General features: G+C 35.7%; 1 protein-coding gene across 1 annotated transcript; it reads left to right on the forward strand.

The window, feature by feature from the left end:
- The first annotated feature begins 1,259 nt into the window (after window positions 1-1,259).
- On the forward strand, window positions 1,260-2,436 carry LOC131432344 (dynein regulatory complex protein 9-like). Its single transcript, XM_058598561.1, has 2 exons — window positions 1,260-1,622; window positions 1,711-2,436. The coding sequence occupies exons 1-2, from the start codon at window positions 1,260-1,262 to the stop codon at window positions 2,230-2,232; spliced, it is 885 nt and encodes a 294-aa protein (XP_058454544.1). The 3' UTR covers window positions 2,233-2,436.
- The last annotated feature ends 23,977 nt before the right edge of the window (window positions 2,437-26,413 follow it).

The raw sequence follows: 26,413 nt of genomic DNA on the forward strand, positions 1-26,413 counted from the left end.
TACGTCTTTCTTTACTATGCTCATAAAGGAGCATTTTCAAAATTTCACGACACGAAAGTGTAACGAAATTACTCCAGACTTGATTTCTTAATAACTGTCTCTCTGATTGAATATTTTCTCTTTTTCTTTCACGAAACGAATGAAAAAAATGTTAGATTTTTGTTAACGCGACGGAGAAATTTTTTTTAATCGGCCCTTCTAAGGATTTCCCCACCCCGGTGGTGCGGTTGTCATCTGCATACAATTGGCTTGAAGCCGAAATTTTTGGTTCTTTTGGTTCTAGTTCGCTGTCAAATGCTGTGTTTAAGCAGTGTTCACATCATTCTTCATGCGGTTGCACCAACATAAGAAAATTATTTCGATGGAATATAATCAAACTATAACAAACCACTTTTTTTATTCAAAAAGAGGTCAAATTACTTGTTTTGCAGAGAATACTAGACAAGAGTTATATTTATATTGGGTTTGAAGAAATTAACTTTTGACACCAGTGTGGTTTGATTGTATGGTATGAACGTAACTTAAAATATTGTTAACAACAACGCCACCAAAACAAAATGCGTCGGTTTCAGGAACCAGCTTCCATAGCAGGGGGGGGGGGGGTTGATTTCCCCAAGAGCTATTAGAATTAATTCTCTTTGAAATATGCAAATTAGAAGTAAAAATAACCCGTTTAGAAAAAAATCTAATGAAATAATCAGTATAGTGAACCGTTCACAGTGCGGACTGTCCATTGAACGAATGCAAATAAAACCAACATTCAGTTGCTTTGAGTTCAATAAAAATGCATCGAGCAGTGTTTAATATGGGAGAAAATTCCACAATGTGACACCTTTAGGAACTAGAAATGAATCCCAAATAACATAATATGGACGGAAGTTAAAGCAGTTATTTCGACGATATAAAATAAATGTTGCCACAAATGTTACTATAAATCTTAAACGGTCGGACAGTATCAAATCAATTGCTTTTTATACACATATCGAATGCAGTCCTACGTCAATCTCGCGGTTATGTCTCTGGCATTAGCTACTCCAAGTTTTTTTGCACAAAAATATTACATGCATACACACATACATGAGTTCCTTATGCCGTTCGATTCAGTTCGTCGAGATTGTGTGTGATTCCTAAGAGGTGCTCTATACGTAGAGGCAGTATTCGTGCATTTCTTCCACAACTGACGTTTCTGCTCTGCTCAATTTAATGTAGTTGGCCATGATTCTGTACGGCAGATAGTTATGTGTTGAAAATTGTACAGTATGGAACATTTAAATCAATTATTGATTTCGAAATTGATCCGTGATGCTTGGGTTAAGATGCAAATATTAGCGATAAACTCGTCTACTAATGACAAAACATTCGACGAAAAAGGCAATGTTTCGATTCGACAGCTGTTGGATGTAAAAATCAAATATCTGGAAATGCTAGGTCGTTGTATGTTGGGCTATAGTGATGGATCTATGTTAAGTTCCAGTGAGCAGCTTGAACGGTCCGGATCAGAGAGTTCATCTGCAGTTTTTGATACAAGGCGCCACACCTTTTATGCCATTGAAAGACGAATTCTTTCCCGGCAATTGGAGAATTTGAAAAGGCTCCTTGATTTGACCCATCATGATTATATTGTAAGTAAATCTCGAAAGATAGTTAGTTAACTATTTAACATAATCGGAATTCCCAAAATCAACGTTAACATGAAATTCTATTTCACAGGAAGAGCGCACTTTTGAGATATCGAAGAATGTCTTCGTGAAAAAGTGGGAATTGTCACGAATGGAACAGCTGTCCCTAGTACTATCCAACCGTTACGAAGATCTCCGAAAAGCGTATGGCGAAACGGACTCAAAAAACAGAAACAATATCCAAGCCTGTAAATTGATTGACGTGTTTTACACACGTCAATTGGATAAAATTTCGGATGATATTGAAGAATGGATGAAACGATTCGATTTAGAAAAAGATGATTTGGATGGACGATTGCAACGAGCCAGAGTACTCAAACGACACTGGGAAGAGTTGCTGGCGAAATTCGAATGGCAACGCGAGGAAATAATTCGCCTAGAAAATTTAGAACGACAACACCAGGAACGGATCACGTGCAAAGAAGCTGCTACTAGAATTCAGGTTTGGTGGCGTGCGGTAATGGCACGCCTTGGTATACAACCGAAGAGGAAGCGAAGATCCAGGAAAAAGCCTAAACGCAAAGGCAAGAAGGCTACACTATCTCAGCGATAGAGATGGTCGGGTATAGAAATTCTTATACCCGTACCCGACCCGTACCCGAGTGATCAGCAAAAAAATTTACCCGCACGCGACCCGAACCCGATTAAAAATTTAAAAAATTACCCGTACCCGATCAATAATAAAAATAAATTACCCGTACCCGATAAAAAATAAAAAATTTTACCCGTACCCGATTAAAAATTACCTGTACCCGTACCCGACCCGAATGAGTTGTAAAAAGTTTACCAAAATTCAGGATGGAAAAAATAAAGTGTTTTAGATAGCGAGCCGTTTCAGGCTCTAGTTGGTAAGTAAAATACATTAAAATGCCTGTTTTACAGTTAAACATATAAATACACTGTGAAGCATGAATAGATTTCCAATGTCTTTGGTACTTTATACTCGTTTACAAATATCAACAAAAGAGAATAATATCTACTCAATTTTTTCGAGAAGCATATTCACCCAAAGTGTCGTAATACCCGTTGTATTCAATTTTGGGTAGGTATGGTTTTTACGAAACAGTGGTTTTTACAGTCTCCTGGAACCCTCAACGAGTGAACACGGTGAAAAATCACGCATTGAGATTTTCACTTGTAGTCCAGTGAAAAGAAACGAAAATTAACTGGCAATATAGCCCAACTTGCTGTGCCATCAATCGGTGTCATTTCAAGTGAGGTGACACCATCCAGAAGGGAAGAATAAGAAGAACTTCTATGCAGATTATCTGAAATAAATGTTCATGTTTTTATGGTTAGAATCCTAATGATTTAAATGAAAATTTTGAAAATCTAAACAGCTTTTAAATGGCAGTCCATTAAAACTTACGTGAAAAGTAGGGTCTGACCGTAACATCTTATACCGTTTTCGTTTATTGATCAGAGCAGCCCGAAAACTGACCCAGAATCGCCCAAACAACGTTTGATATGTTTGTTTTAGCAACCTAAGGTCGCTCTAGATCGGACTCCAATCGTGTAGTTTCGCTCTGAAAATTTTCTCGGGTCGCACCACGCATCCCTGCAAGTTTGTTTATTTTTCTTTTTTTCATGAGTTGTTTAGGGCGCGTACCACGTGTTCGTTTTACTCGGAGTCAGAGTCGCCCGTGTCTAGGATCAAAAACGAAAACGGTATTAGAGCTAAGGCAATGTGTCTTATCAAATATGTTATAAAAAAGTAGGGTGAAAAATATTCACATAACTTTTCACGTAACTATGATTGATCGTTTTTTTTAAATGAGGAAAAGAAATGTTTTTTTCTGGAAAAAGATGCCAGTTATCAGGTCTGGTCCTAGGCGCGAAGGTCAAAACCCCTTGAATCAAATTGTTTATTGTTCGGAAGAACTGTTTTGGAATAAAAAATTCTCGTCAACGTGTTAACGTATTTATGTGAAGTACAAATGGTCGGGTAATCGATCAGAAAAAAAAATTTACCCGTACCCGAGTGAGCAGTTAATTTTTTTTACCCGTATTCGACCCGTACCCGATTGAAAATAAAATTTTTTACCCGTACCCGACCAAAAACCCGTCGGGTACGGGTACGGGTCGGGTTTCGGGTAAAATACCCGATACCCGACCATCTCTACTCAGCGAAAAAAGTTTTAAAATTAGATAGAATCGTCTAAGATTTCATTGTAGAATAAAATTAAATTTTTTTCATTGATTTTTGCAATATGTATTGCCAACAATCAGATTTCAGTACCGGAGCTGATTGTTTAAAGTGAGATTTGTGTTGTTCATATGTATGTGCAATATAGCAGAATGAATTTTGCATACTTACGATCAGATCGCATACGGTCTTAAACGCGATTGAGAGCGTTAATCTTAATCAACTTCTGAACCCCTCAATGTCGAAGCATTCTTGGAGAGTTTTATTGACTCTTCATAATTTCTGTTTCCATGACTTGAAGAGCGACATTAAGCAACCAGAATCATCAACCAGAAAAGTGACGTGAGTGACGCCAATCGACTTCACATATCTTTGGATTAAACAAGCTGTATTGATGTTTTATTCAGTGTTCGTAGATTAACAACATTTTACTTACGTCTAACATAAATTTACAGAGAGCGTGACAAATTAAGACAAGTATGATAATCTCTTGGTACCGGTCTTGGACTATAAGATGGATGAATCGAGACTTGCCTCAGGAGTTTATGCCAATTATTTATAGACGTGTGGTTTGGTGTTGTCCTGACGAACCATGACACCTCTTCTGTTTGGACAATTCTTGATTGCTAGCTTTAAACGGTCCAGTTGTAGAACCGTAATTAAGTTGTACGTAATTAGCTGTATGTAAGCGTCGGCTACATTTCAAACTGTATCGATTCCAACTACCCAAGAAAAGGCAACGATTACAGCCGAAGATATTTTTGAAAATTAAGAAAATTAATGGCTTTGATTCTGGGTATTGCTATCCGTGTTTGTTTCAATATATAAAATATTGTAACGCTTTTAATAACAATTTTCATATTTTTCGTTTTGAATTTGTTGTAAGAAATTAGCTATTCAATTTCAATTCATCAAATATAAGTTCTTCATTTATTTGTTAAACGCGGGTACTAATGTACTAATTTTAATATTAGATGAAAACGAAACGGTACGCAGTAAACTATTCAAGATTATATTGTTCATTGATCGATTTAGATAACCGTTAGATACAAGCGTATCTCTTAATTGAAATCTATTATTATTAATTGACAGTAAAATTGGAAATCAATTATTGGAAGCTCTAACGGTAAGGGCCATACATTACTTACGTACTTAGATTTTCAACTATTTTTGAAATAATTTTAGTAACTCTCCTTTTTTTCTTCAATTTCATCGAATAGCGGTTACATTTTCTGCACCAGTGCGAAACATCACATAATACTGTTAGTTATAAGTGAGAATTGATACACAATTTGTATAAATAACTATTTATTATTTGTTTCGTTAAATATTAATGAGAAATGCATTTAAATTCAATTCATTTATTCACTTTTTGTTGTTTTAGTAAACAAAAGTAGCGAGTAGGAGCAGGAATTAAAAAAAAATTATTCTGAGGTATCGATTCATTTTTAAAAATGCGTATCTAGCCCAAGAAAAGTTTGAGATTTACTGTCTTACATGATATGACTTGATATTTTGGACATGATTCCAACATCTTACGTAACTAGTGTATGGCCCTCACTTTTTACCTATTTCCGCATCTGTAATTGTTCTTAACTGACCGATCGCAATCCATGCGTTCCACCAATTATTTTCCAGTGTTTGTGTGCTTGTGTATGCGTTTACCGTGCGTTGTTTTTTGTCGATAGTAAGAGTGGCCGTTTTCCACGCTATCGCTTACCGCCAGTTATCATCAGTATAATAAAGCATAGCTGTGTCGATAGAGGTTGATTATCCTCAGTGCTTCTGACAGACTGAAGCACCGTTTGGTTCCGATGGTTCCTCACCCCGCTGTCTAACTTCCATTCCAGTACTCGACAGTCGTTTCAAAGGGGGATTCCAAACGTTTCAGTTATATCGAACTCTCTCCCAATGGAATACGCAAGGGTAACTTAGTGCGGTCAGAAGTAACTGTGGCCATGGTGTCCAGTTATTCAGTTTCGTTTTGACTAATGTTTTGACTTAAATTCAATATTGAGCGATGTATCTATCGAAGCAGCATACATTTTAATCGTTTGAACAAATTAAATTGAAATAACTTAGACAAAATCCATTTTCCGGTCAAACATATTTCGATTTCAAATCGGAGACATGGAAAGGTGTCAATGATCTATTCAATGACCTGTTGTCTAGACCTAAATAATATTAAAATATTAATTTTGCTTCGATAATGGGCTTCACCTCATGTCCAGATATCATGATAACAAGAACAAGTCTAACCATTGTATGCATTCCTTTAAGTTGGAATTGATAGTAACGCATGTTCTTGTATGGATGAGGGAGGATGTTAACATTTTTTTCGCATAGCTTTTCATATTTGCCACAGAGGTCGAAAAAATTATATCCTACTTGAGCAAAACTCATTCAATACATTCCAGCTCTAACAGATGAGGTTTGGTTCTGCTCTTCACGCACTGTTTCCGTATTAAAGTAAAGGGTGATTTTTTAAGAGCTTGAGAACTTTTTTAAACAATAAAACGCATAAAATTTGCAAAATCTCATCGGTTCTTTATTTTAAACGTTAGATTGGTACATGACATTTACTTTTTGAAGATAATTTCATTTAAATGTTGACCGCGGCTGCGTCTTAGGTGGTCCATTCGGAAAGTCCAATTTTGGGCAACTTTTTCGAGCATTTCGGCCGGAATAGCCCGAATTTCTTCGGAAATGTTGTCTTCCAAAGCTGGAATAGTTACTGGCTTATTTCTGTAGACTTTAGACTTGACGTAGCCCCACAAAAAATAGTCTAAAGGCGTCAAATCGCATGATCTTGGTGGCCAACTTACCGGTCCATTTCTTGAGATGAATTGTTCTCCGAAGTTTTCCCTCAAAATGGCCATAGAATCGCGAGCTGTGTGGCATGTAGCGCCATCTTGTTGAAACCACATGTCAACCAAGTTCAGTTCTTCCATTTTTGGCAACAAAAAGTTTGTTAGCATCGAACGATAGCGATCGTCATTCACTGTAACGTTGCGTCCAACAGCATCTTTGAAAAAATACGGTCCAATGATTCCACCAGCGTACAAACCACACCAAACAGTGCATTTTTCGGGATGCATGGGCAGTTCTTGAACGGCTTCTGGTTGCTCTTCACTCCAAATGCGGCAATTTTGCTTATTTACGTAGCCATTCAACCAGAAATGAGCCTCATCGCTGAACAAAATTTGTCGATAAAAAAGCGGATTTTCCGAATGGACCACCTAAGACGCAGCCGCGGTCAACATTTAAATGAAATTATCTTCAAAAAGTAAATGTCATGTACCAATCTAACGTTTAAAATAAAGAACCGATGAGATTTTGCAAATTTTATGCGTTTTATTGTTTAAAAAAGTTCTCAAGCTCTTAAAAAATCACCCTTTACATATTCGATTCAATACACTGCCAATATTCCAAACTATCAAACAAAATGATGTTTTTATTGACGCTGTGATGTTTAAAGTATTTTATCATCACTAGGTAATTTCTATGGATAAATTTGAAACTAAACCTTCGTTTATTAATACTTTTTTTTACATTTTTTACGTAACTTCTTTTGCGAACCAAATCCCAAGTAACGTAATCTTTTTATACGAATTAAATTCCAAATTACGTAAACTTTTTTAAGAACTGGCTTCGTAAAAAAAGATTTTTGCATGTAAACGATTTTCGAATCATTTATATTCCATTCCTACTACGATATTAGTAATTTTGTTACGGAGAAGATTCCAGAAAATGATGTTTGAGCCTCAAACCTCAAACTTTGAGGTATGTTGGAAATCCAAGATGGCGACTTCCGGTTTATTGATATTTTTTGAAAAGTCCTATACCGTTCTAGTTTATTGATCAGAGCAGCCCGAGAGCTGACCTGGAGTCGCCCAAACAACTTTTGAGATGTTTGTGTTAGCAACCTGGGGTCGCTCTAGATCGGACTCCAATCACGTAGTTTCGCTCTGTAAATTTTCTCGGGCCGCAACGCGACATCAATGCGAGTTTGTTTATTTTTTCTTTTTTTTATGAGTTGTTGTTTAGGGCGCGTACCACGTGTTCGTTTTACTCGGAGTCAGAGTCATTATGGGGTATTACAGTATGGGTATTTTCGGAACGGATTTGATCAAAAAGAAAACAATGTCCAATATGATGACTCCCGGTATTATAATCTGGATATTTTCGGAACGGATTTGATGAATACGTGAGTCGTTCAAAAATTCAAGATGGCGACTTCTGGTTGATTGATATTCCTTCAAAACACTTACAATATGGATGTTGTCTTTGTTTGGGCTCGTTGCGAAATCCAAGATGGCGACTTCCGGTATTGATATTCCTTGAAAACTCTTACAATATGGATATTTTCGAAACAGATGTGTAAGTATCGGAAAAGTTTGTTTATAAACCGGAAGTCGCCATCTTGGATTTTGAACATAATTTTCTGGCTCAAACATAATTTTCTGGCTCCTACTGATCAATTCGGTTCCAAGAATACCCTTATTGTAAGGGTTTTCAAAGAATATCAATGAACCGGAAGTTGCCATCTTGGAATTCAGAACCACTTCAAACATCGTTTTTCAACATCTGCTCATCAAACTCGTTCCGAAAATACCCATATTGTAATGAAATACAAATACCCATATCAAGGATTATAAATAATTTGGAAGTCACCCAAATTGTGGGTTTTTAAGAAATAAACTGGAAGTCGCTATCTGGGATTTCAGAACCACCTCAACCATCGTTTTCCGACATCTATTCATCAAACCTGTTCTGAAAATACTCTAATTGTAATTTCGAATTAAGTTATTCAATTCAGTTCCTGTTCCTGGATGTTCAGAATTCAGGTTCGGATGTAAAAAAAATAAATAATGGTTAAAGAGTGTATCGATAAGTAGTTAGCGACATTCAAACAGTTATTACTCTGAAAAATATGATCGAGAAGTTCGATAAGACCCTTTCCATGAAGGATTTGCCCCGATCCGGTAGGAAAACGGGTCCCAGCCAGCCCGGCCGGGACTTCAAAGTGGTTGAGTACATCAGGAAAAACCCATCGGCGTCGACGCGGGATTTGGCCAAGCAATTCAACACCAGGATCGAGATGATTCAACGGATCAAAGTTCGGAACTCCCTGAAAACGTACAAGAAACAGAAGATGCCGAAAAAGTCTCTGGTACAGCAAGTTCAGGCCAAAACAAGAGCGCGAAAACTATATAACCGGATGCTACAGAATAAAGACGGATGCATCCTGATCGACGACGAAATCTGCGCCAAGAAAGACTCTCGAGCGCTGCCCGGACCGCAATATTATACGAAATCGGTGTACCAGGACCTAGACGACGCTGACACCACGGTGGCGATGGAAAAGTTTGGGCAGAAGATGTTGATCTGGCAAGCAATTTGTACCTGTGGTTTGCGGTCGTCGATTTTCTTGACGAAGGGCACAATTAACGCCAGAGTGTACGAGGAATAATGTTTGAAGAAGAGAATGCTGCCACTGTACAGAAAGCATAAGGCTCCTCCTCCCTTCTGGCCTCTATGCCCACTATGCCAACTCCGTTCTACAGTGGTTGTCAAAAAATAATGTACAATTCGTGGAAAAGGACATCAACCCACCGAACTGCCCGGATCTTCGGCCAATTGAAAGGTATTGGGCAATTGTCAAGCGGCACTTTCGGAAGGAAGGTACAGTGTCCCAAAACATGCAGGAGTTAAAAAAAAACAGGACAGCTGCCACCAGGAGAGTCACAAAAGTAACTGTGCAGAATTTAATGAAGAATGCCAAGTCCAAAGTGCGAGCGTTTCACAAAAACTAGGATTTTCTTCAATGTAATCAATGAAATGCATGTAATTTTTCTACAATATATCGAAAACTGAGGTCAAAATATGTTTTTTTACGCTTTTTTATTCAAGAATCAATGTTGCTAACTACTTTTCGATACACTCCTTAAAAGTGCTCAACAGCTGTAAACATCTAACGAATCAATGCTTTTTAGAAACTACTGAAATATTCCGAACTATACGAAGCTCTCCTCCAGTAAATATGTAAATTTTCAAAAACACGACTATAACATTGTTTGTTGTATTGTTTTACTCTCATTTGTTCAGCGTTATTTGTGTGGTAGAATATGTTTGTCGTCAATAAAACATACTTTAGTAACGATGCATGGTTATAATTCTGTGAGCGAAGCAGTAAATAAAATTCACACAATTAATCAGCTAATACGAGCGATTATTATCAACAAGCGATATCAGTTTTGTTAATATTCACGTCCTCCAGTTATGTCTCTGACATTACCCACCCACCAATGTTAATAACATTATGTGATACCAATGAAATATTCAACTGAAAGGTTTACCGAGGGTTGCCAAACAATTTTGACATGGAAACAGAAAAACATATGTTTGTGTCAAAATACAAATTGTTGATGTTTTTCCATTACGACCAAATATTGGCATCCGATAATCAAAACTAAAATATATAGCATTCAAGATTGTGTAAACTCATTATATCCACTCAACATTTTTGTGCTATTCGATATTTACGATGAAGTTGATGATTGTACTTATTGAAAACGTGCGCGCCATTTGAAGCTGATAAATCGAAATGTATTTAAAAATTTTAAATTGGTTATTAATATTAGTTTATCATGTATCAAAAATGAAACAGTTGACCAAATGACATGAATATGATGCATTTTTTTATAATCCAATGAATATTTACTTCACTGCTAATAATGGTAACCATTTGCATGTGTTTTTCCAAACATACACTGCAATTAAAAAACAGTTAAACATATTCTCTCACAATATAGATCTAAAAAAAATAAAGTTAGTTTTGCACAAATACCGGAGAGAAATCTCTGGAATAGGGGACGGGTATAGAGTATAGAGTTAAACACCTTTGACTGAACTGCGAGTATGGGCAGTATAGTAAAGTTAAAATTAAAATTATGTATGAACATGAACTTAGCGTGGCGCATATCGTCGATGATAATGCAAATAGGTGAATAATTTTTTGCTAATTAGTTACAGTGGTTACAGTTTACGGAGTTACAGTTTACGGAGCAGCCCTTCTAAATAAGCTTGAAAATAAATTGAAACCCAATGGAATGGATAGTTTGTTGCTTATAAGTTGCTAATGAGTTACGGTGGTTTTGAATTTGTTGTTCAATTAGTACTTTGTTAAGTTCATATGAAAAAAATGAACAACAAGTTCAAAACCACAGTTACTAATTAGCAAAAAATTATTCACTGGGTTTTGATTGGCTTTCAATCTTATTTAGTAGGGTTGCTTTGTTAATTTCATATGAATTTTGTGAAGTACTGTGAAGTAAATATAAAACAAAATTGGGCAACATATCCAAAACCACCGTAACTAATTAGCAACAAATTCTTCACTTATCTGCGTTATCATCGGCAACAGATGCTTCGCAAAGTTCATGTTCTTAAATTATTTATATGCGACGTGGATCCTTTAACGGACATTCTGCTGATATAGTTTGTGGGGATTAAATTAGCATCACACATGCTAAATTAATCCCCACTTTTCTCTCTATATTTTTGGCTTGAGTAAGGATTTAGATAGTTAATGTTCCGTTAAAGGTAGCCGAGTGGACTAGCATCGTTTGGTACATAATATATGTCAATAAAAAAAACAATACAGTGACGATGAATGGAGAGAATTTAAAAATCCGAATAGATACTTCTTTGAACTATATTTATAATACATTTTCTCTCTTAGCAGTTTCGTTTCTAGAAAAAAATCGACTTTTTCTACGACAGCTGCCATACTAAGCTTTTGCGGAAACTCGACTTATTCGGAAATAGTAGACAATTCTGTTTCTTTGCATGGCAGTTTAAAAATCTAAGTTTTATTTGCCAATCTGTTAATTCGCATAAACTTTGTTCTTAAAAATTCATATTATTAGATATCTATTGAGCAAATAAGTTGTACGCTTGTTGTTTGTTTGATACGGCTCAAAATGCAAGCGCCAATATTCTATTTTACACTAAAAGGAGATACGGTTCCAGTACTGTTTAACGGTGGCTGAGGATCGATTAATTCGCTTGCGGTCAAATGTCATTCGAATTACATTTATCCCTGTTAATGGAACGGATCAATCAGAATGCTATGGAAAAATTTTAATTTTCGAACAATCATTTGTAATAGATTTAGAACAGTTCTAATATCAATTATATTGTTTTCGAAATTCGAATTCGATATACTACCTTGATTAAAAAGTTCCCGGAATCACCAACGTGTGGCGCTCTCAGTCACCCGAGATTTTTTTTAGGTTGCCACATCTGTCATTGATATTCCATCAAATTTTCAGATTGATACCTGGACATTTGTAAAAGTTACGCTGTCTTGAGTACATCTGTGATTGTACGTGTCCTCGATTTTGTACAATTTTCAAAATGGGATTTAAATTTGCAATAACGAGCTTGAATTGAACTTTATGTTAAAAATGGTTTCAATGGTGCGACGACATTGCAAATGTTAGAAGAGTGTAACGATACTCTGAAGAAAACAGTCGTTTATCAGTGGCATGAACATTTCAGAAGTGGCCGTGAGTCTGTGAATGATGATGAGAGAAGCGGTAGGCCATCGACATCGAAAACATCAACAAAATCAAAGAATGGATGACCATAGACCGCAAATTGACTATTTGAGAGCTTTGTGGGCAAACAACTCGTGGATTTTGCACCACGATAACGCACCGTCACACAATGCCAACGTTATCCGTGAATTTTTGGCTAAAACGAAACGAATACCATTTAGCAACCACCGAGTTCATCTGATTTAGCTCTCTGCGACTTTTTTCTATTCGATCGACTCAAGAAACCGATCCGTCGAACGCGTTTCTGCATCCGAGATGAGATTATGCAAAAATCGCAGATTGCTCTGATGGCCATATCAAAAACTGAATATAAAAAATGTTTCGAAGATTGGATCGAGCGCTGGTATAAGTGTGTTGTAGTCGATGGAGAGAACTTTGAGGGGGCAATATCGACTTTGATGAATAATCATGTATTTTTAATTTTCTGAATAAATTCCGGGAACTTTTTGATCAAGGTTCATGAGAAACGAGAACGTCAAAGGACAATTAACCCTTCAACTCGCAATATTGCCTCAGGGAAGCCTTTCGTATAAGTAATTTTCAACATAAACGGAAAAATTCTAACTATCTCAAATTATTTTTATGTCATCAGACAATACTTTGCATTTTACCTCATCACCAAACGCAATCTATCGTTCTGTTCTGACGTTTTGAAAACCACCGGGTGTAAGCTATGGGTATTGTAATATCACTAATTATAACTCAAATTAAGATGACATGGTTAGAACAAGACAGTATTTCTTCTTACGCGGTCTTTTACATACAACAGCTGCTTACATGTCAATACTATACAAAAATCTGCTCTCTATGGTAAGCCTTGCGGGAAAAAAGGCGGATAGTAAAGTGATTCCGGTTAACATAAATTTGTTTATCATGAACGCACGTACATTACTTCCATGAAATAAGTGTTTATAAACGATACTTAATGCGGATTACAGATTTGTTTACGATTACAATGCTCGTTTGCGTATGCGAATAATTAAACTGATCTATGCAATCAGTGACCTATTTATCATGATAAGCCTGTATCTGCTCTAATTATTTGAAATATTTCGTGTTTTATATTTGGTAACCTATCTATGAAGAAATCCTGTTTGCTGTGTTGATGATCCTGTTAGCTCCGCCTTTTCGCATATAAACGTGCAATGACGCGAGTATTTAAAGAGAGCTTTTTCAGTAACAATCTAATCCGACTGTTTGCAATATTAATTCAATTAAAGTACACAAATCTACAGTTTTGTTCGTAATTACGTCAATCCAGTTAGGTTTCTGACATTACCCACTCGCCTTTGATTGGAATCGTTATTATTTACACAGTGTTGTAGATTCGAAATTTCAATTTACCACATTAGTATAAAACTCGACTCAATTTTAACATGAATACATTCCCATATTTCCGAAATTTCCTGTTACGATAACTATTTCATTTACTCTGTCCTCTGTTGGAGGTACAAACAGGAGTAAACTGTTGCTCTAAATCATCGTTAATCATGCCACGATTTCTACCTAACTTTAGCAACAATTAAATTTAACATACAATAGAATTCAAAAGGCAGCAAAAAAGACCAGGCCCGAAGCATTTGAATTCGAGCAGTCTACCAAGCCTCGATAAAGCATTGTACGAGAGTTTGAGGTTAACCGCTGCCATTAACGTGGACTGCGGATGAACAGGGTGTTTCAGAAAAAGGCCGTTTGTGTCAATCGCTGTAACAAAGTTAATAGCGAAGTATAAATTCGAAAATTTGGAAAACTGAGTGGAACTAATTTGGAAGGGTGTTACCAAAAGTAAGGGATAATCAAGCTTTTTTGTATAAAAAATTATTTTTCTGGATTGGTTAGTGGAATGAACTAGATTGATATTAAAGAGAATGATTTACATAGAATTCCACTATATTAATCTACTCTTTACTGTTTCACTAAAAATGTCACGAAATAGTAACAGACAAAGATACTAGTATTCCGATATGCTTTTTGCAACCTTCTGTATCTGACTTTGAATTGAAATATTGATGACGCATGTAAAAAGCATACCGTAATACTGTTATCTGTGTTCGTTACTATTTTGTGTCATTAGCGGCGAAATAATAAAGAATTTTCTGATATAGTGGAAATAAATAGAATTTATTATCTTTAAAAGCGATTTTGATATGTTTTTGTGTAGATTGTTTCCGACTTATAAACCAAGTATTTCCAAATTTTTCCGGAAAATCATAGTTATCAATTTCTGCTAAATGTTTTAGTGACAGTATTAAAAACCTGTTTTAATCCACCTAGTGATGTAATGATGCCTTTCTCATGTACATATAATATTGTGGTACTCTTTTCAAAATTTTTCTCTTCGATTAAAAAAAACCAAGAGATTGTTTGTGCAATAACTAGTATAACATACAGAATAAAACAGTGCTTCGATTGCGTAGGTCATCTTAAGGAAAACGAAGTGGGTTCACTGTTATATACACTTCCGGCACCGGAACCCGAGAACCGGTATAATCAAAGTCGGTTCGTACGGCCACCAACTAACATGACATACAAACTCTACTAGTACGCACTCTAAATTACGATTTAATAGTTTGTTGCATCCGAAAATATGCAGTAATTTTTGGTAGAACCATAAGACCTTTCAATTGACCCTAAGATTGGGAATAACGGTTTAGAGTCCAGTTTATAACATTTTTTATGGTTTTTGTTTCGCCAGTTTAAGTGACGGTGTACAATATTGAACACACTTTACCCTATAAATCCGGAACCGGAAGTCGGATCCGGATGAAATTCAGGAATTCCGTATGGGACCACGAGAACTTTCATTTGAATCTAAGTTTGTCAAAATCGGTTCAGCCTTCTCCGAGAAAACCTAGTGAGATTATTTGACACACACACGCACACGCAAAGTAGATGATTATGTATATTTTTTCAAATTGTGAAAATGTGTTTAAGTAGGATTAAGTTTCGACAATCATTCTAATAAAATCTACACTGTCCCAGAAATCAATGTGCCAATATTTTAAGATAGTTTCAGAATTCTAAATTGTCTTTAAAGATAATATGAGGTACAGTTCTTCTATCGTCCTGCTTGAATATATTTTGATTAATACATTTGGCGATCACCCTGTACACAAAGTGTGCTCTCTGAAAGGGTCGATATCGGTATGAATAGCAGGGTGGCTGAGTTGCTATGCTAGGAGGTAAATTGCTGTTCTGTGCGAACTGCCTGTCGATGATGACGAAGTTGAGATATTTAATTTTCTCACGAAGTTCTTGCCCTGGAATGTCTGCCATAATCAGTAGAAGAATTCAATAATAAAATAATATGTGTGGGGGAGGTATTGGCTAGAGATGTGCGCTGAGACTAGGAGTGATCACAAATATGTGTATTTTCTGAATTCATCGAATTCGATTGTCATCGACGTTGATGTGTTAAATAAACTAAAATTAAAAATGTTAACTGAGACATACGTTGACGTTGCTTTTGAAATATTTCTGAAATGATTTGCCACTTGAATATATTTTTCAAAACGGATAGACATGAACACCTCCAGTAGAAACGCATTTATGTAGCGTGTGTGGGAGATGAAACGGTTCAGTGCGAATGTTAAACGGCTTCGATAAGGAGTAATTCGCCGGATGATGGAAGCAAGTCATTGAATTTTGAGTCCCCCCTTTCAACGCTTCTCTGGAATAGACTTTTGACCTACCCTTTGCATTCTGTTTAGAAGCTGGTGGTTGTGAGGCACATATTTATGGTAATTTCTCGCGAATAATAGAAGCCTGAAATGAGGGAAGAAAAGAGACAATATAGTGTGGGAAAACAGAAGTCATGCCGGTTTTATCGGCTAAGTAATAAGTGGGTCATTTTCTGAGCTGATATGATAAAAGTTCAAGATTGTATTGCACAGAGTATTGCAAACCCAGAAAATTGTACTAATCTTCCTAACAGTGATTTTCAAACGATTTAGTTTTGAAAAAATCCTGTTTTAACACACGTTGTGGTGTAATAATGCCTTTCTCATGTTCTCCTATAACACATGGATCAATAAGTCCCGAGACTAACAAAGGAAACAACATATTTTTTGCAAAATTATTTTTTATTCATCAACATAATCACCTTTTAGAGTGATACAATGGTTCCAACGTTTTTCCAATTTTTTAATACCATGCTTATAAAAAAAATTATCTTTCGCTTCAAAATAAGCTTCAGTTTCAGCAAAGACCTCCTCATTTAAGCCAAATCTTTTTCCCTGGAGCATTTTTTTAAGATCAGCAAAGAGCCAGTAGTCACTGGGGGCTAAATCTGGCGAGTATGGGGGGTGGGGAAGCAGATCAAAGCCCAATTCGTTCAATTTCGCCATTGTTTTCATCGACTTGTGGCAGGGTGCATTTTGTTCCATCGAAAGCAATCGCGGCACCCACTTGGAAAAAACCTTTTTCATGCTCAATTTTTCATGAAGGATAGTAAATACACTTCCATATGATATCTGTGTCATCTCAGCAATCTCACGGAGCTTCACTTTACGATCTTTCATTATAATTTTTGTCACTTCACTCAAATTTTCCGGTGTAACGGCTTCCACAGGTCTACCCGAGCGTTCCGCGTCACTTGTGTCGGTACGACCACGTTTAAACTCGGCGAACCACCGACAAATCGTTGCTTTTTGATGGACAAGAGTCCGGATAACATTTTTCAATCCATTGTTTCGCTTGCACGGTGTTTTTACCCATTAAAAAACAATGTTTTATCAAAACACGAAACTCGGTTTTTTCCATTTTTTAAACAAACTACAAAACGACTTTACTCCAACCTAGATAACTCAGCTGTTTCTGGTCGGATCGACTTAAAATTTTGACCCGTTTCAAGCAAAGGATAATACTCTAGAAAGACGTGGTTACTGGTTTACTACGAGCGCCATCTCTACTTTAGTCTCGGGACTTATTGATCCATGTGTTAATGGTATAAATGACGTAAACGACTGCACATTTTTCATCTGCTGCATTTTTTAGAAGATGACCGAACAATTTTCGATAAATTTAGGCTTATTTGAAAGCTAGCAATGTCATTCAAATTTGGAAGGTCATGGTGAACATTTCCGTTTCGAGAGATGCAATCAGTGACGTAACCGACAAATGGCAGTGTTTTTCAATGCAACAAAATATCTTGGATATAAAATAATCGATTTCGAAAGACTTAGATTCGTTTGAAAGTTACTATTAGGTTATTTGATAAGCTCACAATACTAATGGCTGAGGATAGAATCTTACAAATATTTTAATGAGATTATGGAAAGAGGAAGGCATTATCTCACCACTAGGTGAATTATGAAAGGTTTTTTAAATTCTTTTTCACAGTTTACCCTGTTTTTTGGAAGCTGAAGTCGAACCTGAGTAAAATTTTATAGCAGGCTATGGAACCTCAAGACTTTTTGTATGAAACTGAGCTTCGAAAATTAAGGGGCTGGGGTCCACTAGGAGATTGATAGTACCTATTAGCTCTCTCCGGACAGTACCAGCCTAGATGCCGTGTGGAATCCGGCGGAAAAAAATGAACCAAGAATAGATCCACTGGGTTCCTGCTTCCATGTCGTAAAAGGCGACAATTGCAGGAGTTTCTTTTTCCTTTCAGTTATCAGATATTTTCAATGTTTTATTTCTGATTACTCTATTTTACTAAATTATCTCTTCATTCAACCTGTCAATTTCCTTTTAACTTCGAAAAAAAGTTTTATTTGGAATGTTTTCTTCTGGAAGAAAACTGTTATTGATTGTCTGTCAGGATTATAAATTGAATGATAAAAATCAACCATTGCGCAATAACTTTATATTACAAAGTTAATAACAGAGATAACATATATGCGTATATTGAATACATTGTAAAAACACTTGATATTAATATTTCAAACAGTAAATTAATATTTTTCTCGGTAGCCGGCTGCCAAGATCAACTAATATAGCCAATTAATAATTTTAATAAATAATTAAAATAATAAAGCGGAAATAATTAAGAATCAAGACGCGTGTGAAATCTGTTGACCTTTGTTTGGTGATTTAAAATGATTTTATAATAACTGTAGAATTATTCAATGCAATGAATCAACTTTTTTGTCTAAATCTTATTCGCTCGTTTATTTTGTATCACGTAGTTTCATTTATGAAAACGTGCTTAATACACCTAGCAGTGAGATGATACCTTTTTTTTATCAATCCGCATGTGTTTTTTTTGCATGACCAAAAAACGCGAAAGGTAGATGCATAAACGAGTGACTGCATACTCGACAACCGGCTGTCCGGAGTTTTGTCAATTTCGGAGATTGACTGTTTTGTGCATTATATTGCCAGCACAAAGTAACACATAAAACGATAATACTTTAAAACATTCTCGGTAGCCGGCTACCCAGAGCAATAAACACATGATAACATTATTAAAACATTTACTAACAAAGTATCCTCTCCTGTGATGCATGTGGGAATGCAGAGGATTCCTCGATTCCTAGTAGCAACATGCATCGAACTAACAATCCTTTCCCTCCCAAGTAGATCTGCATTCGGACGTGGCCGGCGTCGGTATTGATCAGCATGCATGGTTCAATACAGTTTGCACAGTGTGAAACAATGTGTTATTCCCAAACATGTTGCTTCAAAAAATCATTTTGCAATCTCAATTGGTTCAGATCAATAACGGAGTAGCAACACACGGGCGGTCTCTAATGCTAATGCTAATGCTAATGCTAAAACTGAGCTTCGAAAATTCGGTTCGATTCCAGCGATTTCTGACGATTTCTGTACACTTGAGTTACTTAGATAGAATATACACGTATTCAAACTGATTAACTAGATTCCTTGGTAAAGGTTTGATATGGTCACGGCATAGGTAAATGTCCCAAATAGATTAAGATTTGGGTTTACTAATAATTTTGCTACAAAATTTCTGATTTCATGAGTGATTCATAGCTGTGGTAAAAAAATCAGGTTTTCGTAATAAATGAATTCACGTACTCGAATATCTACAATAAAATATTGTCTATATTCGATTGAAATATTGTTCAATTGTTAGGCTAAAAATGGCACTCGGGATGCTTCCGAGATAAACAGAAGCTTGAACAGAGAGGACACCAAAGTGACGAATAGAGGGTATAAAATTTGACGCGAAGTGTATGTAGAAAAGTACCTACACCGAAAATTATGAGACTGTTATTTTTTCTTTAAAATGAAATAAAATAGAATTTATTATACCGGTTTTATTGGTTCACTATTCACGCCCTCGTCCAATGATTCGGCATTGTTTATGGTTGGAATATCGTTGTATATTTTTTGTTGATAGTGCTCTACATTGGTCACAGTTGATGGTTTGGTTGATGAAAGTGTTATATTGTTGTTATGTTCTGTCTCAGAATCACTGCGGTTGTTTGGATAAATAAGTAGTTCAATCAAAGATAAATAATAAAGACATGTACGTGCATATAAATATTTTTGAAAAATGTTATCCGTTCCCGGTACCTTCTGAAATGACCGCACTCACCGCTTGATGGAGCGCGAGATTAATTGCATTGTTATCATTACAACCAAAGTGTGCCATAAAATCTCAATATATACAAATGAGCTACCGAATCGAAAGGGTTCTCACGGTTTGACATTTGCATTAGGAATGTATGATGGGAACTCAGCAGTGCAACTAATTTATCACCATTGGTGCCAGTTTCACGGACGACCGTAGATTTGCGCCAAAGAAAGATCGTGTCTGTCATGTCTGGAAATTCGTTTGTGGTTCAATTGTATTTGGTTGTTAATCTCTTCTTATTCATAGATGAGTGCAACGTAGTGAATAGCTTGCTGACAACTGTTAAACTGATATACTGCGGTGAACGTCAATTTTTAAGCTTTAGCTTCTAATTCACGGTGCTATCATTAAATACCTTATGATCAAAAAAGAACCGGAATTTTCATTTTAAAATCCCCGCGCTTGTCCAATCGGTAAACTTTTATTCTTTCAACGTTGGCAACATTTTTATACACATTCTGTCAAATTTTGACGCATATCGTACGATTAGTTTTTGTTTGGCGTCTATACAAAGAAGTTGAAAATTTTTCGTGTGGCGATTTTTATAATGGATGAAAGTTTAGAACAACGTGCGTGCATCAAATTTTGTGTTTCAAATGGATTTAAGTGTTCCGAAACGTTGAAAATGTTAGAAAAGGCCTTTGGTGAATCGTGTCTAGGAAAACCACAGGCATACGAGTGGTATAAACGCTTCAAAGGTGGTCGTACAAGCTTGGATCATGATGAGATCCCTGGCCGCCCACAACATCTGTTACTGAAGAAAACATTGAAAACGGCAAAGCAAATCGTGTTGCTAAATCGTTCTGTACCGATTAGAGAGATTGCTGTGTTGTTGGGCATCTCTTATGGATCAGCCGAGCACATTTTAACTGATGTTTTGGGTTTGAAACGCGTCGCTTCTCGGCTGGTGCCAAAAAAGCTGAATTTCATTCAAAAACAGCGTCGTGTTGATGTGACCAAAGAGATGATTTCCAACGCAGATAGTGACCCCACATTCACCGAATGCATCATAACTGGTGATGAGGTGTAGATCTATGAATATGACGTCGAAACCGCACAACAATCGACCGAATGGCGCTTCGAAGGCGAGCCGTTGTTCTAAATTTTCATCCATTATAAAAATCGCCACACGAAAATTTTTCAACTTCTTTGTATAAACGCCAAACAAAAACTAATCGTACGATATGCGTCAAAATTTGACAGAATGTGTATAAAGGTTTTCCTAACGTTGAGAGAATAAAAGTTTACCGATTGGACAAGCGCTGGAATTTTAAAATGAAAATTCCGGTTCTTTTTTGATCATAAGGTAAAACTTCAATTTGCAGTCAATCATGTCATTATCCATATTTTATCATTAACTACTAATACTTTAATGAAGTTTTATAATTGTTAATGTCTCACCAAATTCGGACGGTACTTTAATACTTCTTACGTAGCGTTGGAAAAGTTTGTAGAGCTGACGATCGCAAATTTTTTGATTGTGTTGTTGTCCTCTAGAATATAAAATTATTCGTATTCCTACACAAATGACAATCAGTGGAAATCAAAAAAACATTTCCTAAATGAAAAATCAAAACGTTAGTAGTATTTAAAAAAATCATGATCTTCAAAATTTTTGACCTGTCTGCTGCATGTGAACAACGAACAGATAGAACTTTCAGAAAAACAAACAAGTCAGAAATACTTGAGAAATAGAAATGTTTTGATTCAAAACATCTGCCCGAAAATACAGTTCGATTTAAGCATGAATGAATTCAAAATAAAGTTTTATCTTCGATGTATCAGTTTATGGAATTTAGAATTGGACTGCTAATGCAAAAAGTAGCTCTACTTGAACCACTAAGCGAAATTAAAAACTGTTCTAATATTATACTTTTCAAACTGCCCGTACGTCCCAAAAATCACCATAATATATGTTTTTAAATAATGTGATTGCTTGTTTTTTTCAGTGGAAAAATTGAAAACTTTGTCATATTAGTTGATGCAACATATTTAGGACATATGCTTAGTTCATTTCATTAGGATGAGAATTAGAGAGAAATCGAGTAAATTACAAAAATGAAATGCCAACTTGAAAATGCTTTGGCTAGAGCAGTGATGAGGGACACGCTAAAAATATCGTTTGAATAGCACATCCCATTCACTTTGTGCAAATGAAATCGTACTGTCCCACTCCGACCCATTATCATCGGAGTATACGCAACGGAAGGCATTTTTCGATTGATGAATTGATTTTTTATTCCACTTTCCCAGCAGCCGCATCAGCAATCAGCAACGAGGGAGCGGACCATCCCCGATGATGTCTACCGGAGCCTGTTCGGCGTTCGGGCCGGAATTCCATCGAAACCAACCTACTTGTAGTCCCAACTGAAATGCTAGGATTTCCAGAGAGCAGATTTTCACTTCACCGATAACCACCCACATTATTTTCTTGTCTTCCCGTCATTCTGTACCGTTTCCGCTTCTGTTCAGCAGTTCCACCTCATCGCCAACACTTGCTCCTTAACCCATATCCACATTTATTATTATCACGCTCTTTAGAGCGCTGTTTGTGTGCGAGCTCATTCCAATAAGACACTGCGGAAAAATTGCGCAAATTATGTAAAAATGATAGTTAATCGATCTCAAGATTTCAATATAGAGGGTAATACGACGTGTGTAAATTGAAATGAATGTACCGATATTCCTGTAGACTTATTATATTCCTTATTATTATATTCCTTATTTCTTTACCAGATGAGATGAATAGATTAAAAATTTAAAATTTTACTCAATTTAAAGCCTTTTTTGACCCCAAACAAAATCACACCTCCACCTGCGACATTTTTGATTAGGTATTTTTTGAGATTTGGAAACAGCAAATAATACGAAGGAGCCATATCTGCGAATAAGGTGGATAGGGACGCCATACTTTGTTTGCTTTAGCCATGATTGCGATTTTAGTGAAAACATTTTTTTTACGCTCCATGTGAGGCCGTTTCACCGTGATTTCGGCCGTCAATATATTCAGTACAGCTTGAGTCATTTAGTATCTGGACGCAAAAATTGACTGATTTATCTTGGAACCATGTACATGAAACAACAATGTTGAGTATTGAAAATGAAGGTAATTTATAGCACTTTAAAGGTAAAAAAACGTAAAAATTTATCCGATTTGTATTCGATGAAATCTCGAACTTTTTTTTAAAACCACCCATGAAGCTTAATGTGAAGTGTAGCGGAGTGCGCGCGTTGCGTTTATCGTTATTAGAAAACTAGACAGAATTTCTAAAAACAAAAAAACACTTAAGTTTTCGCAATTAAATTTATTACAACTAGTACTCTTAGAATATTTAGATTATGTCTTCGGAGCCATTATTGGTTTTTGAAATGTAAAAATGGTTACTGTTCTGTTTCAGGGGGACAATTTTAGAAAATTAGGGTTTGAAGCATTTCACAAAGAATCTGAAAAACTTTAGTCGAAATAATCAAAATTTGTGATAGTTTAAAGTGAATTTCATAAGTGAATTTCTATATTTTTGCGCACTGCTGTTTTATATGATAGTGGTGTGAGAAATTAACAGTGGTTTCGTTGGCGTTATATCATGAGCATGTAAAAAATAACACAAATTTATGTATTGGGTTTTGTGTTGTAATATGAGTTGAATACAATAAAATGGATATTTAACAAATCGTTCATTTAGAACACAGAAACATATAATATTCATATAACCTGGTGCCAGAATCGCAGTTCAAAAATGAAAAAAAAAAAAATGAAACGTTCATGAAATATGTATTTATTGGGTACATTTTCGTTGTCTAGTGGATGTCCAGTATTTTTTTATTTCATTAGTTTTATAATCGATGATGAAATTCGTCCGCGTTCTCTCATGCAGTGAATTACTATTTAGCAATTGTTAAGTTACCGAAAATGCTTGAATGTTTTCGTGTTTTCCATCGTTCTTTAGAATCTATGCTTGCTATTAAACTCAGGCTTGTTAGCATGTTAGACAACACGTATACATATCACCTCATGAAAACTAATGCATAATTTTACAAATCACAAATTGGGGGATAAAAACCTAGTTACAATGGATGTTGTATAAAAAAGTATCAGATTTAGCCCTGGTCTTCCATATATCAAGAAAATTATAAAATAGATAACTTCCAACAAACGACTTTCATGTATGTATGTATGTGTGAAGCCACCATCAGTTTAAGGCATTATCAGTGTATGCGGGTAGACTTACAGTAGATCCGTTTTGATTATCCGATAACTTTCATATAACTGCTGTTAAGAAGGCCAAAATGGGTTTTGAGGACCCGGCGCCTTCCAGCAAGAACATCCGGCCATATCATACAAAATTTCGCTATACCAGCTTTATTATGCCTGATGGTTTGTTTGTTAGAAGGGTGCGACTTACTCATTTCAGACCTTCAGGGAGAAACACAAAGCTTCCCCACGTGACTCAGGTTGGCAATCCACTCCATCATCCAGTCATTCACTTGTAAGATACACTGATGCACTCCCTGCCCCTCCCCGTTGTCGATATAATTTAGCATAATACAATATAATATAATATAATATAATATAATATAATATAATATAATATAATATAATATAATATAATATAATATAATATAATATAATATAATATAATATAATATAATATAATATAATATAATATAATATAATATAATATAATATAATATAACATAATGTAATATAATACAATATAACACAATACATATACTTATAATATTATATAATAAAATATAATATGATATAATACAATGCAGTATAGTACCATACAACATAATACAACATAACAAATAAGATAAGTATAAGACGATAATATATGAAATAATATGCTATGATATAATATATAACAAATAATGCAACAAACAACAGAACCACATGTTGCAATATGCTATGATAAATATTGCACTTTAGGATGGGCTTCAACCTACAAGCCATTTCGCACCCTCTCATTCTGCTACTAACGCAGAAGGCGATAGCACCCAGTCGACGCCGTTCTATTGACCAAATGTCATCATAGACGCTCGGAGAGGCATGAGATAGGAACTTGTGCGGACTTAGTTGTCTCATCATTTGACGACCAACTAAATCAGTTTCGGAGAAGTCTGCACATACCCTATTGGATGGAGTAAACTCTTCATGTAGTTTCTTCATGTAATTAGGATACATGAAGAAACTGCGTAACTGTAACTGTGATTAGTTTCAATACTAATAATACACAATACACAATGAAATGAATAAAACATTCATCTTGGATTGAAATAACGGCAAATTTGTTTTATTCCTCATTTATTCTGCAGTGATACGAAATATGTTCCTAAGTTTTCGGTTAGCAATAACATAATCAGATTGTTGACATATGCCATGAAATAATGAATTTGTCTAGCAAATTATATTGCACATGTAATGATTTTGACTCCAGTGTATTATTTGCAGATTTGGCACCAACAAGTAAGTTTTAATTACTTTATTTCTGAAATCATGATAATGATTTTATGTTTAAGGCTTCTGTAAAAAAAAGTATTAATATTAGTGCTATTAATTGTAATGTGTGTTATTACTTTGCTTTATTTATCAGAAGAAAACTAAATTAAATTTTGGGTAGAATTTTGAAAATCGAAATTTCGATTGCCCGCAGAATTTCTAGCGCAGTGTCCCTAGAATTCCCATTCTGATTCTCGTTTTTTGTTCAACTTTCACAGCCCGTCTCCCCAACCACTTGCTCCGACGAACGCCAACCGAAAGTTTGTGTGTCTCGTCCCGGTCGGTTTGATGCGTTCAAGTGTTTGATGTTCGAATGATTTTCTGTGCTGATGACATTTGAATAGCGAACTAATTTACCATGTGATATGGGGTAATATCAGGAAGTGCTGTGCAGTCCCTTCTCTACATTCGATTGGACAAGAAGAATGGGCCCGGTGGTTCAGAGAAAGTGAAGAACGATCCAACGAGGTGATGAAAACACTTTTCCAAAGAGAAGGATTTATTTGCTTTGAATGGAAATTAAATCAAACACGAATATTGCTAGTACAACATAGTAGCTCAACTAAAATCGAGCTGATGAGACGAACATAGAACAAAAAAAAATAAAAAGTAAAATTAGGTATGTGCACTTAGCACATGTGGATTTGGGTTCATATTCATTTGTTGTAGCGAAAATTCCAAAATAACCCTAATCTATTTCCTTCAAATGGTAAAGTGTATTCTTTTTTTGGTTGAAATTTTAGAATGGACTAGAACAACTTTCATTTCTGCCAAAGTATTCGAAGTTGAATGAGCGATCTAAGTAGACGTTGCAAATATTAGTTACAGATGAATGAGTATCGCTTAGGAAATGTTCATATAATTGACAATTCAAGAAAGTTAGAAAATCTTAAACTAAGTTCATCAAATAGCACT

The sequence above is a fragment of the Malaya genurostris genome, chromosome 2 (genome assembly GCF_030247185.1).
Source record: "Malaya genurostris strain Urasoe2022 chromosome 2, Malgen_1.1, whole genome shotgun sequence".
In the NCBI taxonomy this organism is placed as follows: Eukaryota; Metazoa; Arthropoda; class Insecta; order Diptera; family Culicidae; genus Malaya; species Malaya genurostris.

What these genes read in the sequence shown, in the direction of transcription:
- LOC131432344 (XM_058598561.1), top strand. Translation starts at nt 1,260, where the DNA reads ATGGAACATTTAAATCAATTATTGATTTCGAAATTGATCCGTGATGCT. An exon ending in TGACCCATCATGATTATATT is followed by an intron (nt 1,623 to 1,710) that starts GTAAGTAAATCT and finishes TCTATTTCACAG; the next exon opens with GAAGAGCGCACTTTTGAGAT.